The sequence below is a fragment of the Telmatherina bonti genome (assembly GCF_933228915.1).
Source record: "Telmatherina bonti genome assembly, chromosome: 8".
Classification (NCBI taxonomy): domain Eukaryota; kingdom Metazoa; phylum Chordata; class Actinopteri; order Atheriniformes; family Telmatherinidae; genus Telmatherina; species Telmatherina bonti.
Genome location: NC_136626.1, coordinates 23,444,177 through 23,461,684, shown reverse-complemented (window position 1 = coordinate 23,461,684; position 17,508 = coordinate 23,444,177). Strand labels below are relative to the sequence as shown.

General features: G+C 38.2%; 1 protein-coding gene across 3 annotated transcripts in view; it reads right to left on the bottom strand.

Annotated features, from left to right (window-relative positions):
- Positions 1–299: 299 nt before the first annotated feature.
- The window catches only part of faf1 (Fas (TNFRSF6) associated factor 1), a 62,937-nt gene continuing 45,728 nt past the window's right edge, over positions 300–17,508 (bottom strand). For 2 of the 3 annotated variants that reach the window (XM_079244803.1, XM_079244804.1), the window contains 6 exons: positions 15,898–16,034; positions 15,716–15,804; positions 12,121–12,201; positions 11,725–11,802; positions 8,198–8,413; positions 300–1,410 (listed from right to left, as the gene is read on the bottom strand). In XM_079244803.1, coding sequence (XP_079100929.1) covers positions 1,327–1,410; positions 8,198–8,413; positions 11,725–11,802; positions 12,121–12,201; positions 15,716–15,804; positions 15,898–16,034 — 685 coding nt within the window. In that variant the 3' untranslated portion in view covers positions 300–1,326. The remainder of the gene's footprint in view (positions 1,411–8,197; positions 8,414–11,724; positions 11,803–12,120; positions 12,202–15,715; positions 15,805–15,897; positions 16,035–17,508) is intronic. The other variant, XM_079244802.1, reaches the window with a different exon arrangement.

The window sequence follows — 17,508 nt, the reverse complement described above, 5'->3', positions numbered from 1 at the left end:
AAAACAAAGCTGGATCATTCGAGAAAGACTTCTGTTGTACTCAGAGTGGTGTGCTTTGTCTTTAATAATACTATGAAACACTGGACTTTGTGGTCTCTAGCAGCCACGGTCACATAAGTGCATTTTTAAAATTTATCATGATATTTCACTTTGATTTCTAGCTTGTTTAAAAAAAAAAAGAAAGTAAAGAAAAAAACCTAAGTAATATTTCACGGTCAGTAAATAAAGCTTAAAAAAAAATAAGACAATCTAATAAAAGTAAACTTTTTGCCTCTTTTGGTCTATCTGCTTAATGTCCAAACACCACTTAGAAAAGAGTAGTTATGTAGCAACTGGTATAATTTTTGAGGAAGAAAAAAATATGTTTGTGTGTGAGAGTTTCAACAGATTTCCGAGTGAGACAAATGGATGTTCATAGTCATATATTTTTTATAATGTATATCAAACTAAAACTAATACAGCATCAAACTTAAAAAGGATCAAGAAGAAAGAAAAGAAAAGAAAAAAAGAGAAATCTATTGGCTTGTGAAGCAGTGGATGTTTAAACCAGGGGAAAAGAGACTGCAGGGGTGACTGCAGATGCTGCAGATTTCCCATCGAGTCCCGTCCCCGCAGCTGACAACGGACGGAGGGATGCAGGGGGGAGGAGAGGGGGTGGGGGAGAAGGTGGACTTTGGGAGAGGTTAAGGGGTGAATACAGGTGGAGGCGAGACAGGCCTGCTTTCACAGGACAAAATCTCTTTGAAGTTTATAACATTTTTTTTAGCTCTTTTTTTTTCCTTTATTTCAAACACAAAAACCATGTTCTAAAAAAGCAGCCTCGGTGTGTTAAATGAGGAAATGAAGGGAAGGAGTCTTTGTTTTTTTTGTTTTTTTTTTGTTTTGTTTTTTTATGTGACAACAATCTGTCCACTCAGTCTCTCATCACTGACATTGTTCTGTGGTGGTGGAGTGAGAGAACCATGACACAGCAGTTTGGAAATATGAAGAGTGTGAAGTGTGTGAAGAGCTGAGAGAGAAAGAGAGGATCAGGGACATCAATGTTTGGCTGTGTGCTTGGGATTCTGTCTTTGCTCCTCTGTGCAACACGTGTACACCAGGCATTCATGTACTACGACCAGGCCGAGGGCAGAGAAGCTTATTTGCGCATGTGTGTCACTGGATGTGCATGCCAGTGTGTTATGTATGTCTAAGAGCTCAGTGTGCATTTTGTGTGTGTACTGTAGGCCCAGATTGTGGGGAGGGGGCCATGCTCGGTGACTAATGTGCATCCAGCCAGTTCATCAGTCAGTCACTGGGTTCTCTCAGCTATCAGAGGGCCAGCTTCTACTCTTTAGCTTCCAGAAAGAGTGTCTCCTGAGGAAACAACTTGGCCTCCAGCAGAGTTGACCCTGGATCCAACTGGGTGATCTGAGAAGAGAAAGTGGTGAGGTAGTAATGAGATCGTGAAACATATAAAAACATATAAAAATATCAAACAAAATGAACTATTCCTAAAATTTAAGATGGAGATGGCATTATGTTTTGTAGTTTGGTTTTTTCCTATTAAAGAAATCATATCTATTAGCTCACAACGTTTTGCTAAAGCATAACTAACTTCGTTTAAAACCGTGGCAATCCTGAACCAGCAGGCTATGAAAAAAAGGAACCAGGAGTCTGGCATTTAAAAATTTTTTTTTATCTAAACTATTTAATTGGTTTTCTCAGATTTATCCATATTAAGTTGATAGGGCCACTAAACTCCCTCTGTGACTGTCTTGCTATATATTCCCTCATATTTAGACTGTGTTTTTGTTTTTACAAGAGCGTGAACTGTGTGTATTATTCTAGCACCATGTTTAAAAAGAGTTTAAGCAGTAATGTGAGCAGCAAGAGTTTAGTTTCCCTAAGAGGACCACAAAGTTTGTTTTTTTAAAGGCTCCAATCCAGAGCAAACTAATGGAGGTTACAGGACAGACGTGTGTGTGTGTGTGTGTGTGTGTGTGTCTGTGTGAGAGAAATAGAGACATAGTAGAGGCAAATGAAAACAGTGTTTGTAATGGATAATAATGACTAATTTCAGGTGTAAAAAAAAAAAAAAAAAAAAGTAGAGAAACATTTTATCTTTGATGAAAGCTACAGAACAGACGTTTTCTAAAAGGAGAAAAATAATGCCGTACCACCCACGACGCAGCTCATCCAGTTAGTTAACATGAAGGGGTCTGACCTATGTTTTTACAAAAACGGACAATCTGACTCTCCCCGACACCCACCACCCCTGTGGGCCTCTTAGCTTATGTGAGCTAATCACTGGAGGGGTAGTGTTACATCAGGCCAATCTAACACCTGGGCTAAATGGGCAAGGTGGTGTGACACAGAGATGTGTCTGGGGCTTATCTGATGACTGCTGAATCAGCCTCTCTGATTAGGAATTCTATTCTAACCTCACACAGGGATAATTAGCAGACTTCTTGTACCTGCTGTAGAAGGTCGGAGGGCAAGCTGACCGCCGTAAAGGTCAACCTCCCAACAGGCAAAGTGACATATCTCATACAGACTGCTGGAGGGAATGACACATAACCTCTGACCATGAACTAAGCCGCAACTTCACCTCCACTGGCCTTCTACAGGCTTGTAACAAGCATCTTATCTATTTTAAATCTCTAAAAAATATATATTTTTATTTTGTTTTGTCTGAATCTTATCTAACATACCCCTAAAAGAGAATTGCTCTCATTCAGTTTTTTCTGCCTTACATTTTACACCAAAAGCATAAAAATATGTTTTAATCAACATTATTTTAACTCTTCTTAGACTGAGGATGTTGGACTTGGAGAAGAAAAAAGAAGATGGACATATCAGGATTACACAACCTATCCATCTCCCATAGGCGTTTGGAAATGTCACACCGTGTGCAAGCTGAGATCTTCGACTCCACATTTTTTTCATCTTCTCATTTCAATGTGTCATTAAGACTCTTGCCTTCTCAGTGGGGAGCAGACAGGGAGAGGCTGCCACATCATCCTCATACCCTTCACCTAGTCGAGCGCCTGACAGCACAACAGCGGGGGGGGACATGGCATGAACCGAGCTTCTGTGTATCTAAGGGAGTATGTGTGTGCAGGAGCTGTGAACATATTTCATCCCAATGGTGGGGAGAATCGAATAAAAGGACTGCTATGGTTCTTTTCAGGAGCAGTGCGTCACAAATGGTTGCAATGCTAATGAACCCGACAGGCTGTTATGACACCACAGCATCAGGTAGGAGTAAATGAGGCTTTGGGGTGGAGCAGGTGTGTGTGCAGACATGTGTGTATATTAAATATCAGTGTGTGCGCAGTTGTGTGCTTTCAGAGTAAAAACTAGGGATGAGGGTTTGCGCTCACAAGTGCACCAGGGAGAGACGATGGGGAGAGAGCAGCATCTGACTCTGAAAAAGAAAGTAGGGAAACAAGATGCCACACTGACACAGGAGACGGGCGCCATCGGTGATTGTTTACATTGTTATCCAATTAACAGACCATAAGCACGGAGGCATCTGTCAACAAACAAAGCTGTTGTTTTTCTTCTGCTCTGCCTAAGCCATATTCTCTCTTCCTTTGCCTACACAGCCTTGCATACATACATACATACATACATACGTACATACATGCATAAGAGACAAAATCTAGCTTTCTGCTTTGCTGTTTGATTTGAACCTTTAGTCAATGTTTTTCTAATTAAATGATCAAACCAATAATCTGAATTGGGTAAATGTTTAAAAATGAATTCACTTTCTCAAGCTTTTTTTTCTTTTTTCTTTTTTTGTTCTAACAATAAATTAAAAATATTATTTCTGGAGCTAATTAAAATATAAGATAATTCAAATTAATAAACACACTAAGACTAGGACTAAACCCTGTGTGTCCACAGTCGATCTTTGAGGGCAACTGTCCTGCAGATTTTTTTTAAAAAAAAATTTTTCCTTTTCAACACACCTGACTGCGATTAAATGTGTCTAAAAGCCTATAAAATTCTACACATTGACTTATTAATTAAGAGTCAGGTGTGCTGGTGTAGAGACACATTGAGCTCCTACAGGATTGTGGCCCTTGAAGACCAGAGCTGGACATCCTTGGACTAAACAAAATATCCTAGGTATTTTCTATATAAATATAACAACAGATCTATGATTTAATACTAAAACTGGACAAAAACAAAATGACAGACGCTCATTTTTGCCTATCTGATATATAATCTCTGTCACACAAAAAATAATAGGAAAATATATTTAAACCAAAAATATATAAGACCTCCTATTTGTCATTAAACAGTGGATTTGAAGCTAAAATTACATAATTAGGATTTAATGTGAAGTTTGAAATAAAGACAATTGTGAATAATTTGATTCAAAGGAAAAAACACTAATAACAGAGGAGGCGACACTAAGAAACGCTGAGACATGAAAGACAAGAAAAGCTAAATAAACACGGGTCCTCTAGATGTCCATTTCCAACGTAATCAAACGTGCAGCTGAAATAACGCATTTTTAATGAAGCCATTACAGGCTCTGCTATGTTAATTAAAACCAAATAACTTGTCTGTTTTAAACTAGTGTTGTCAAGTGTTTATTTGGCCAATTACAAAAGCAGTGGGAGATCATTATCTGCTGCCAGGAGCGTTGACAGCATGTAGTGCTGGGGCGTGAACAGAAAAGAACAGAAAAGAGTTCGGCACTTCAAAGAGAAAAAAAAAATACGCTGCACAGGCTGGACGGAGGGAGGACTGAAGGAAAAAACTGAAAAATGAAGAAAGGAGAAAAAAAGAAAAAAAAACAGAGCCAGTGCAGAGGGGGAAAAGAAATGGACCAGTGTGTATAGTTAAAAAAATATCTTTCAAGCATTTGAACCTTTTTAGGAATAAAAACAGGAGGTTTAAATAAAACTGGAAATGGCAGGGGAAAAAAATTATTTGGCTTGATGTGTGAAAAGGGAAATGTAGATCTACATGCAGGAAAAAAGGAAAGAGGAGGGAAACTGAGACAGAGGGAGGGAAAGATAAAGCAAAATATCCCCAGAGTAACAACTCAGGTTGACAGATTTTATATGAAAATAACACGTATTGTTTTGTTTTTTTTCAACAACCCCCCAAAACAAACTAACAAAACGGCTAACACTTTGCTGAAAAGGCCACTGTCATTCTTGACAGTCATTACTAAAAAGCATTACTTGATGCAGCTGCAAAGCCAAGAGAAAAAAAAACTTGCCTTGTTTTTAATGGTTGTATACAGACTGCTGTGTAACCCAAGACCAACTCTATAATGTTGACAGCAGAGCTCAGTGGGGGTCATACCATCTGCTGTAGGACTCCTTGTCCTTATTGTGGCTGAAGATCATTACACTGTACATCATATGACATGTATTTGGCATTGATTAAAAGACAATAATAAGAAATAGTTTAAATATCTAGATGTCTGAACATCGAGGTCTTTTGCAAATCACTGCTTCAAACGTTTTTCTTTCAGCAGATTAAAGCAATAAATGTAATTTTGCAAAGTGAAGATGAAAGATTCCAATAAGGTACACAATACCCACACGGCTCTACGAAGCTGTGGTCTGCGTTGAACAGAGAAAATATAAGTCCAGAGAAGTAATGAAACTACTTTGAAAATAAACTGATTCTCCTTCCCATGACTCTTTCAGATAACAGAACAAGAATAACAAAACACAGCAGTTTAACAGATGCAAAATCTATTTCAGTACAGAGCACCGCTTATTCTTTGCCATTATTTATTATGTCTGCTTCTCAGGTTTTGTATAATAATCATTTTGGCACATTTGCCATCGAAGCTGGGGGAAGGATTAGCAAAAGGTGAAATAAAGTACAGTATCACAGTGAGAAAACTAATACACTTGTTTGACATTATTTGGGTATCTGTGAGCAGCTGGGCAGGAAGAAACAACTGCAAATCCTTTTAACAGCAGTCTAAACATATTCACCACATGCTGAAGGAAGAAGACCTCAGGCCTTTCAACAAAGGTTTGTGTTCAACAAGTATCAAAGAGAAAATGGGGGAAATCTTGAATGAAAAGCTGAAAACTGAAACACTAAAAGTCCCCCTCCTCTTCCTTAAACTCACTGACAGTCATAGAAACGGAGAAAGTGTTAGTTCCCTGAGCACGGCTAAGCCTGGTACAAATGATGCCAGTGTAAGGCCTGCTGTAGTGCTGAGGAGATAAGCCACTGATACCAAATGTTGAGGAGAATACCAAGTCCAAAAACTGGAGACTAATAGACATTTACTGGCAAATCTTCAGAAGGTGGCAAGCAGCATGTATCAGACATGTCTGATCATTCATGTTGATGAAACTGAAGTCTATAAATATAAGCATGCCATTACTTATACCTATCTACACAAATTGCTATTTTTCTTAATTTTTTTATTTTTTTTATTTTGTTAAATAAAATAATAATTCAATCCAGTTTACTTAATTCACTAAGGCTGGTTTGGGGAATTGTTTAACTTGTGCTGCGGTTGAATGAGGAGCAACAGAAAGTGACTGCTCAAAACTAGAAAAAGGTTTCAACAGTTGTGCAGTATTACAAATGCAATAGTGGTCTATCCTCTATCCTCTGATCCTGGCAGAGCAACAGTGAGAGCGTCTGGATGGGATGGAAGATTTCTATGCTCCCTCTCATTTAATTACAACACAGAGCTGCAGGATTAGATGGGGCCTGTGTTCACAGCCTCATCCTGGCACTGCCACCGAGCTGCTTCCCTTCTCTCTTACCACAAATCTTTCGCCTTTCTGTTTTCTGGAATTATCTCCTATCCTCTACTTTTTAATATCTTTGCCACTTGTCTTCTCTATCCTTTTCTCTTTCAGACTGTTTCTCTGATTAAATCTTTTCTTTGTTCACGTTTTTTGTTTTCTCCATTCCCTTTCTCACCAGTCCTGAAGCCACAATCCTCCTCTTGCTTCTTTCCCCCACTAATCCTCCCATCCTGTTTTTGCTGGAATTTCATCTGCGATGCAGACACATCTTTATCTCTGTCTCAAACACATGTTTACTCTTGATTATAAAGAGACAACTGTGAATCCTTTAAGTGACAAAGTTGTGAGTGGGGCATGTGTTTGCTTGAAAATATTTGTGTATTTGTCAAATCGTGTGATTGTGACGAAATGGAGTGTGAGCTACGTGTTAATGTGTGTGCTACATTGAGGTGTTTGAGCTTTCTCGGTCTCTACAGATTGTGATGGCACACTGCCTGGGCAAGCCTACACACACACACCTCCATACAACCAATACCACCCATTCACATTCACTCCTGTTTTGATTAATGGAAATCCAACAGCATGGCTAATTAAACTGGCAGTTAAAACAGTGCTCATTAGTGTGCTACCACGAGCATGGCGACCAAGCCCTCTAATGACTAGTTGTAGCTAGCTGGGTGATGCCAGGCATCAACAGAAGAGCCATTGAGAATACTACAGTTAGTGCTGACAACTGTATCCTAACACAGTCAAAGTGTACTGTACACACAAAGGACTGATACTAATTAATATTCACAGAATACTGAGTGCGCAGGTGGATGGATAAACAGACGGCTTAACTTTCTCCAACACAGGTGCAAGTAAACAAAGGCAGTCATTCAGAGGTAAGGAAGGAGCACATGGACAGTGAAACGAAGATGAGAGGAAAACTATCAAAAGCAAAGAAAAAAACAACTCAACCTTCAGTCATAAAGATTATCTTAACTATTGTCCCCGCTGCTCTGGATTCACGGCCACCGCCTGAGCTTCAGCTAAGAGCCAATTAGACCTGAGAATCTTTCCAGCAGAGATGCTCGTGGTGGCTGAGAACACACCGTAACCTGCTAATACTCTCCTGGTAGTGGATGCAGCAGAGCAGTGTTATCAGCTTTCCTCTTGGTGTAAAGTCCTTAGTGGGCTAATAAATTTAATAGCACGGAAGTTCAGACGGCAGGTCAACTGTTGAAGCATCTGCATTGTCCTAAACTTGTACTGCAGCTCGGTGACTGAGACAGCCTAGATTCACAGACAGGTTCACCAAAATGCTTGAAATAAGAAACTGTTCAGGTAACTTTTACGTCCATTAAACTTTTGTTCCTAAATTCATAACATTGATCTGATTAACAAAACGTGTACACGTTTAAGCAGCACACCTGTGGACATTCATATTTTCATGTTGGTTAGACAGTACGTTTACCACTCACATTTCTACGAGGGAAGGTGGTGAGGAGCTTGAATTCTTCAAAGGGGTATCCCTTAGAGGCCACAAAGTCCAAGAGGACCTGAAGCTTACAGCTGCCCAGAAAACGCCTTTCCAAAAACTCGCCACTTGGTGTGCGGATTCTCAGTTTGCTGATTTGCTCTCCTGATTCTTCGTCAGGCTCTGGAGGTAAAGCCTGTTCCAATGACAAGCGGATAGCCTAGCGGAGCAAAAAAATAGAAAGAAAGTGAGATAAAACAATATTTTCTTCAGTACATTGATCCAAGCTGCCCTCACTGGTGCAGAAATTTCTTCTTTTTTGCAAGTTGGCAGGCATCATTATAGACTTATATGAATACATATATAATATATGAGACTCGCATATATAATATATGATATGATACATAATATATGAATATGAAAACTGTTTAGAATAAAAAGGCAGTAAACTTTCAAAAAAGTCTATTAAAAAAAACAAAAAAAAACAAAAACAAAAAATAGAGACCACCAGATATAAACATTAATTAATTAAATATAAAAGAAAGTCTACAAGCTGCTTGCTGCAATATAGTTTCACCAAAAACGAATCCATTCACTTGTCCAACGAATATTATTAAATTAGTTGCCCTGTGTCTCACCCTGTTCCCTGAAGTCTGGTGCATCTCAGAAGGTTGCCAAGTAGCATATCAGTAAGATTAAAAAAAGAAAAAAAAAGCCAGGTGTATCCTCCTAGCATGATCTTTTAAGTGACTGCCTCATTGAGTTGAGAATGATGCTGATCAATATTGTCTCTCCTAAAGATAATTTACAGCCTTGTTATAGATAGCTAATTATAGAAAAGTTAATTTTATATTATTCTCTACAACACAGAGTGAAGGTGTCTTATCCCACAAAGACAAACATCAACTGTCATCTTTCGTGGCAAAGCTAATCAATTCTCCTGAGTTCCAAAAAACGTGCTCCAGCTGCTCTCTCAAGCTTTCCACTTCTTTCCACCCCTCACCTCTTCCTCCCCCTGCTTGTTGTTCCTGTTTGGCCAGCCGGGGAGCATATGCTGTGACAACACGCCCTGGCTTTATTTACACACCATAATGCAATTATATTTCATAAGAGTGTACAACAGTAGCTCATTAGCAGCTTCTGGTGTTGGGTGGGCAGGGTAGGGCGCGTGCCGCTCCACCATCAGCTCCCTCAGGTATACGAGCTGATGCTGACTGAGTCAAAGGAGCCTCTGGGGACTAACTCACACATGCACACATACACACAACAGACAGGAGTGTGCATGGTGGTGGACGCACAAATGCAGAGAATCAACCTCAGACACAAGCATAAACACCCAGACAAGTGATAGGTTGTGTCCCAAAATAAACCACAGGACACACGTCTGGTCTAGCCTCTCGCCCATGTAGCCCCACACAAATAATCAGGAGCATCTCTCTGTCCATTCACCCGCTTCTGCAGCTCTGCTCGACTAACCACAGAAAGCAAACAGATGACAAGCACCTGACAGCCACACAACTGTATGCTAAGATCCCATGAAGGAGGTAAATAATAATGTCAGCTCACATGCAGCCTTACAACCCCACCCCCAATTCACAGGCTCCTACTTTCATGTCCCTTTTCTTTGCACAAAGGCACAAAATCACAGAGAAAGCATTCCTTTTCACATTGTACCCTCTCTGGTGGCAACCGGGGTTTTTTGTTGTGTCTGATGTTTCTTTAACACGCAGCACAAGGTCACCGCTTTGTGAGATTTGTGAAAACTATAAACACGTAGAACAGCCATGTATGACAGCCTATATGATGAACTCTTTGTGTCCTTTAATCTTTGGGAATGAGACAATAACACTGTAGATTTATGATTCAAATGAATAATAGTTAATGCGACTGAAAAATGATTTCATCAAACAGAAACAGCCATATCTGAGAACTAGCTTCACCCAGCAGATTGATATCTGGCTCCAGGGTACTAAATGTGGAAAGGTTAAAAAAAATAGACATCACTTTTAATATTTGTGATGTCAATACTGGAGAGCTTGAAGTGGACATCAAACATTTAGTCAAGCAATTTGTAAAAAAAAAACAAAAAAAAACCAAGTGGTTTGTCTTATGTTTTTGGTTCTTATCCCAAAATATATAATTAGTCAGTCCTAAAACGAACTATGAAATGTCAATCTTTCATTTCTCTGAAGAAATTTTAAATGCAAATAAAAGTTACACTAAAATGCTGCACAACAAGAATAATAAAAAAAAAAATCCATAAAAACCAATCAAAAAAATGCATACAACGTAGAGATTTCCCAAAAAAGCACAATGAAACTAAAGATAAAATCCAGGCCTTTACTTGAACACATTTTTGTAAAACAAAGGAAAAAAAACTGAACAACAAATTGAATTAAAAACAGAAAATAAAATTACAATTCCATTCCCCAATGCTAAACATTTATATGTAGGCTATTATAACACTATGGGAAGCTTATGTCACCATTATCAGGGTCCAGCAGCTCCTGTTGGTTCTCATATTTTTTCACATCACTGCCTGTTGGCATTGGACATTCTGCAGAAACCACTCGACTTGGGTAGACAAAGTTAATTAAAGTATGAATACAGGGAAAGTTGGAGTTATATTTACTGTGGGTGCATTTACACACAGTTTGCTTAGTGGAGTACAGTAATATAATTAAGAAGGCCAGTTCTGGGGCTCTTTTGTTATCATCTGTTTAAGTTAAGTGACAAATCATCTGAGCGAACCGGGTCACTCAATACCTCGGGCTCTGTACTACTGAGTAAACAACAATCAGGTTGGACTACACTGTATTACTCTGGACTGTATACAATATTGGTGCCATCCTTATAGACAATTAGATTTCCTATGCGTGACATTGTGTCTGCCTGTGTATATGTGTGTGTTTTCCCCCTTTTCACAGACAATAATTGTTTTCAAGTGAATATGTGTGTTTGCTTAAGTTTTGTGTATGTATGTATGCACAGGCCAGTCTGCAGGACTTGCCGCAGTCTTTTGTTCCCTTGACTTTGAATATGATGCTGTGTGCTTTACCAGTAGAAAGCAATTAAACAGAACAATGGCTGTGTATGGAAGGTGATGTTCACAAGCATCGGCTCTAATTAGGATATTTTATTCATCTGAATGGCTATTTGCCTGTAAACCCAAACTACAGGCTTCACTGACTGGCCGGTTTCACCAAAACCACAATCTAATTAAGGCATGAAATGAAAGAAAGACAGATAAAAATCTCATAGCAAACTCATGCAGTCACTGTACTCTGGGAAAACATTAGTGTGCAGCTATGCACTGAGAATGATGACATATCCCTTTAAGTAATGTGAAAATGATGAATGTTTCTTCCTTTGAATATTAGTATTATTTTTACTATTTAGTGTACATAATGTGTTTTGTGTCTGTCTTTTTTTTATTCTATTTTTTTAATGTCTTTTTTTACTTTGTGTTTGAGCTGCTGTAACAGTAAAATGTCCCCTTTATGGATCAATAAAGAATCTTATCTTACTTACTTCCTTCTCCTCCTCCTGCTCCTTTCTCATCTGTTCCAGGCGTACCTGTTCAGCCTCTTCTCTTTCTTGGGCTTCTCGCTGAAAAAGAAATAATTTATTAAATGGATCAGCAAAACCAAAATACTTGGTAGTGGGTAGTGCCAACTAATTTATGTTTCTTAAATGTGTCACTGTTCCAAACAAGCAGTTTATCTAGCTAAAAGAATGGGGTATAAGTCACAATTTTGATTAGGATGAAGTATTCATATTGATTCAATAGAAACCCATTCAATGTTTGCTGTTGTTACACATAATGCCATGATACTTCTTTAGTATGGGACAATGCTGTGTTTTAAGTTACTCCCAATTTTTTGTTAAACCCAAAAGCAGAAACAGTATACATGATATACGAAGTACCTTCTTACGGTCAGCCTCTAAAGACAAACGATAGGCCTCATCCTGTTCTCTTTTCACCATTTCCCGTGCCTCACGTTCGTCCTGGGTGGAGAGAGAAACAAAGATAACAACATTTTAAAAGATATATAAGAACAAAACATCTAAGCTGAGGTGCTGATTGTACAAGCCAGGAAGAACCAAGCAAAAGAAAACGAAGCATGTCAAGTGTGGTTACATACAAACACCAGGTATGAAAGAGTAGCACTGGAGGGGAATTCATTGTGACTTGGCTGTCATTTACCAGAGCCGGAGCCCCTTTTATGTTTCCCATCTCAGTTTCACCCTCCCTTTTCTCTTTCATTCATTCTGCCTCTCTCTTCCTGTTTGTACAGAGGGAAGGGGCCTTTCTCTTTCTACCTGCTGTGGCTACAAAGTGTTTTATAAAGACTGGGTCTAAATACGAGTGTCCATTGTGTTAACATTGCACAGCCATTAGTTTTCAATTTTCTGAAAGCCCATGCTGTGCAGTAGCCCGGATATGGCAAAGTAAGCTTATTGTGATGATCAGAGGGCTACTATGCAGCTTGGCACTTGTAAAGCAAAATGACAGTGTGTATTGTTGTATTGAATCAGAAAAAGCAAAGATACATTTGTGCTTTTGGCTGACATAATAGAGGAATAGTGAATGGAAACTGTAAAAGAATGGCGGCGAAGGACAAAAGCATCAAAAGTCCCCAATGTCAATAGACTGACCTTGAGTCACGCAAATGAGTCACTGAGTAGTTCATGTATGGTACTCATTTACACTGTTGGTAAATGTTTTCATTGAATAGCCCAAAGTGAATAAGCATGAAGTAAAATATTGATCTGATGTGTGGAGCTCTTGCACCATGCACTTTTTTTTTTAGAGCCTTAACTTTTAGGGGGAAAAAAGAAATACATGATTTAGTTATAGAGATAGATTTTCCACAAATAAATCATGGCTACTGTTAAAGTTGCCATATGTGCCATTTAGTAGTGCTGATCATACATTTACAGTTATTAAAAATAAATCTGTCACACATTTAATGTGTGCTACCAGGTAATAAAAAAGGTCATGTAAATGGATTTTTTTAATTTGCCATTTACTTTTACATTCAACTAGCTAAGAGCCACATTTTCAGTTTCCAAATAAGTAGGAACACTGTTGTAGGATTAAAATCAGGAAAAAATAGTTATTTTTATCCTCAAAATATTTAATAACTTTAATTTTGATTCCGGCAACAAATTTCTAATCAGCTGGAACAGGAGCATGTTTGTCACATGTCAGAGAGACACAGACAGCCCAGTCCTCTTGTCCTCACCAAAACCAATTCTGTCTATCTAATCAGGAACATACAGATACAATTTACAGTTCTGAACATGTTCAATATGGTCAGTAAAAGATCCACTGGAGGAACTTAAATAAGCCCAGTGTGTGTAAGTGCTGTGAAAGTGTTGTTTTTGGAAGTCACATTTGTGTGCTTTTTGTTTGTTTGATGCCATTTTATATTTACAGTGGACTTCATTATACGCTTTGTTTTTATATTCAGTTGTATGTAGATATTCATCATTTTTAGATTTGAACCTTTAAAATGCTTTGAAATGCATGACATGACCTTAATGTGACCTAAAAATAATTCTAGGAAGTAGACAAATGCAGACTGGAAAAGCTCAAGTGAGTCGTCACTTGATTACTAACTACTAAGCTAAAACACAGACAACCAAAGAAATAACTGGTGTGTCAGTAGGGTTGGTTTAAGTCAATGTGGCTGTCCAGCTGCTCCAGTTCCAGACAGAAAGAGAAGTCACTGTCAAATGGAATGTCTTGGCTGTGTGCAAGTCTGAGTTTGTGTCTGACTTTGCCCTGGAAAGGTAAGATGACAAAGCAGAAGAACAGACTTTAGAAAGAAAAGAGCAAAAGGAAGAGGATAGGAGAACTTCAGGAGTAACTATAAGTTGCTAGAGGGAGGGTGGTGTAAACAATGTCAAGGTTGAACGCATATGAGAAGTGAAACAGTCGCTATCATTTCTGTCAACACTAGTCATTAAGTAAATGCCATTTACACTGAAGAACACTGCACTTCCTTTGTCACTTAGGCTTTCTATAATCATTTTGTTACTCGGTTATTTCTAAGTGGCAGACACTTTCTGTGACAATGCACTGACAATAAAAAATATATATGACAGCATTTTAGAGGTAAAAAAAAAAAAAAAAAAGACCTGTGAAAATCTGTGATCAGTCAAGCGCTGATTTTAAGCAAACTGCTTACATTTAACTGAAAAACTGGATTGGTTTAGTAGAAAAATGCATTTAGGCCACAGTATTTACTAAACTATTCCAAAGATTCTCAGTGTGAGTCTGCAAAACAATTTACGCAAGCACTCTGAATACCTGCTGTTATCTACTGTTATTGCTGATCACATGAAGAGTTTTCAAAGCTGACAAGTCTGCAATGAAGCCAGTAAATTGTACAAATAATAACAATGTGGAATGAGTCAGCTGAAAACTCAGAAGTCAGAAACTCAACAGAGCAGGTTTAACCCTCAGGGTGTGTGTATGTGAGATTGAAGATGCACTTCTTCCCAACACTCCCATTAGAGAAATGCTAAAACTCTCACAACTGCACTGTTTGGCTCACTGACTTTAACTGTTGGCAACTATTCCAGCATGTTTTATATTCAACATTTTTTTTTTTTAAGATTACACTTGTCTTTGTGTATGCATCTAATTTAATAAGTCAACTGTTTGCAATGCTTAAAAATCCTTGCGAGTATAGATTACACAGGAACATATGGTAGGAGTACAGTATCTGTATGATTATCACATTACAAGATTGATGTTGTATAAAAAGAGCAAAAACAACCGTTGTGTACAAAAAAAAAAAAAAAGAACAGAAAAGCTTTTTCAGGTTCATTTTTAGCTCAGGTTTCCTTCATGGGTTCATTTTGAATTGCTGAATATTGTTTATTTGTGATTGTGTTTAATTACCAAATTAACAAAATTTTTAAAAGTTTATTGCTAAAATATGACTGCAAAATTATTTTTAAATATAATAAACCTTCCATATTGCAGTCAGTTTGGCAATGTTGAAGACCAGGGCAAAGTATAGACAGCAGAAACACATACTCTCATATATTTTGTTTGGATATTGTATGTCCCTAAATAAGCGGAATCTACTTTTGTCATCAATTTCATGTTATTACAGCCAGAAACAGAACATCCCATATCTGTCATTTAAGCAACCGTAATATACCTACTACTTTGTTTCTACACCAAGCTTCTGCTTAGCTTCTCCTACAACCTGTTAAAGCTACAGCCATCAAATTGTCAGGAATTGTTAGAGCTGATTGCACCAGATAGTCTATGCAGACCTAATATATAGTGTTAAATGGCATTCTGCAGATTCAAAGTAGAAATGCTCAGCCATTATGCTGATTAATATTTCCACTTATGACATATCTTGCAAGACTGAAAAAAACACCAGATGAAAAGGTTAAAGTTATTATTAGTGATAGTGTACTTTATATCATGGCCCTGGTCACCAACATGAAGAGTTCAACTTAAACTATAACATTCTCTAAAAACAAATTGTACCTCATCTTTGATATCCTCTAGCTGCTGTGCTGTGAAGATCTCCATTGCTCCCATTAACCTCATCATCAGCTCATCCACTGTCGTATTACCTTAGAAAAAAAACCAAACAAAATAACAACAACAACAACAACAATAATAATAATAATAATAATAATAACAAAAACAACAACAACAATATTTACCTTGAATGACATTTAGAACTTCATTGGATGTGCGTTTGCCCATAACTATAAGGAGCAGGGGGAACTGGTCTGTCTTGTATGTCCGTATAGTTTGTGTCACCACGCTCCCAAAGTGCCTTGTGCACATGGTGAGTAGTCTAGAAGACAAAGATACAAACCTCATTAATTTTTTTTCCCTTCCATATATATTTTTCTAAATTAAGTTTTTTGGACAATTTTTGTTTTGTTATAAATTACATATTTTCAGAGTTTGAAGAACACATATCACAGATACACATAAGCTCCCCTGACACACACACTCAGATATACCCAACTTCTGGTATTAAGGACTTTAAAGCCAATTCAGGATTTTTTTTCTATTTCATCAGAGTCACATGCTATATCAGTTGGAATCGTAAATGAATTAGTATTCCTCACCAGACGCCTTGAATTGATAGGGCAAGAGAGGATTTCTTATTCCATTACAAAGACAGAACTTTTTAAATTAACATTTCAGAGAGGGAAAAGGGTAGCAGGCAGCCGGGGCCCCACCAAGCTCCCTGTAAATGTCATAATATTAATGAATTGCTATAGACTGAATGCAAATATAGATTAGCTTTTCCTCCTGCCTTTTAATAAGATCTACTTTAATAACAGGGTGGTAAAAGAGAGAAGTAATGGAATGGATGGAGGGACAGCGGGTCAGAATAAGATGATAGAGGGGAAGTGCCTGAGAGGGGGTGTAACTCATTAAAAAAATGAAGTCAAAGATATGGGAACCACTTGCAGAACTTTCAAACTGTGAAACTGAATACCAGCGCAACAGAGCTAGCTGGAGTGGCAATAATCACATAGTGCAGCAAACAAAAATCATGGATGTTACTGTTCACTGAAATATTAGTTTGAATTGTCACTCAGTCTGACCCTTCCAAGATAATGAACTCCGAGTAACCCTCAAAGAAGTTCGGTACCCTTAATCTCACAGATCATTTTGATCTGACATTTGTCCCCGTTCAGCCCTCGACCCGGCCAGACTATAAGAATAGCCCAGAGGGAAACTCTAACCTGTAATGAAAGGCCACAGAACAAAGGACATCAACTACTTGAAGGGTAACCTAATCTTAAATCTCCAATAAAGCAAAGCTAACCTGCTTTGGTTTCTCTCTCAGAATTGAGAAAGTCAGTTCATCACTGAGGAAATCATCATCACAACGTTCACAATCTGGAAACACAGCGTCACTCTCATGTATCCACCATTACTCATGATGAGAAATCAGGATATGTTGAACTTCTGAATTCATCTAAAGAACATGTATGGACACAACTCTGAGGGCAAGAGGAAGTCGAGATGCTTGAGGAACTGAGGTGAGCAGTTCAACAATCCCATCAAGGCATAATATAACATGTAAAGAATGTGACTGCGTTTATACCAGACTCCTGACCTTTAAAATCCTAAACGTAGAAGAAACACCTGCATGGATCTTGCAACTTACATATTTATGGCTTTGCTTCAATGGATAAAGTGACCGACAGCTTCTAATTTGTAACCCATCCCTTCCCCATTTCTGAATGCTGATCCGTACAACTAAAATAGTAAATGTTTCCCTGGACTGTCAGCTCACATTTCTTCAT